The sequence below is a fragment of the Buceros rhinoceros genome, unplaced genomic scaffold (assembly GCF_000710305.1).
Source record: "Buceros rhinoceros silvestris isolate BGI_N320 unplaced genomic scaffold, ASM71030v1 scaffold28374, whole genome shotgun sequence".
NCBI lineage: Eukaryota > Metazoa > Chordata > Aves > Bucerotiformes > Bucerotidae > Buceros > Buceros rhinoceros.
In genome coordinates, this window is record NW_010408046.1 from 5,528 (window position 1) to 5,878 (window position 351).

The 351-nt window shown below is 66.7% G+C and overlaps 1 protein-coding gene across 1 annotated transcript in view; it reads left to right on the top strand.

Moving 5' to 3' along the window:
• The window catches only part of GRAP (GRB2-related adaptor protein), a 5,653-nt gene extending 5,521 nt beyond the window's left edge, over positions 1–132 (top strand). Inside the window, exon 6 of the mRNA XM_010134744.1 lies at positions 18–132. Coding sequence (XP_010133046.1) covers positions 18–122 — 105 coding nt within the window. The 3' untranslated portion in view covers positions 123–132. The remainder of the gene's footprint in view (positions 1–17) is intronic.
• The last annotated feature ends 219 nt before the right edge of the window (positions 133–351 follow it).

Consider the following 351-nt stretch of genomic DNA (forward strand, 5'->3'; position numbering starts at 1 on the left):
CCTTCCTCCGCGGGGACATCATCGAGGTCCTGGACTGCCCCGACCCCAACTGGTGGCAGGGGAAGATCTATGGACGCGTTGGCTTCTTCCCCCGTAACTACGTCCACCCCATCCACAAGTGAGCTGCTGCTGGTGCTGCGGGCAAGCGGGGAGGCCCGCCGCCCCCGTGCCCCCCGCTCAGCGGAGCTGCTTCGTGCCTGCCCATGGAATGCACATCCCCACGGATGGTGCCTGTCCCCACATGAGCTCCCGGTGTGCTGGAGGCAGAAGTCAGGCTGGTGGTGACCCCCATCCACTGTCTGCCCGGCTCTGTCACCCCGAAACCTCAGCCAGGGCTACCCCTGCTCCACC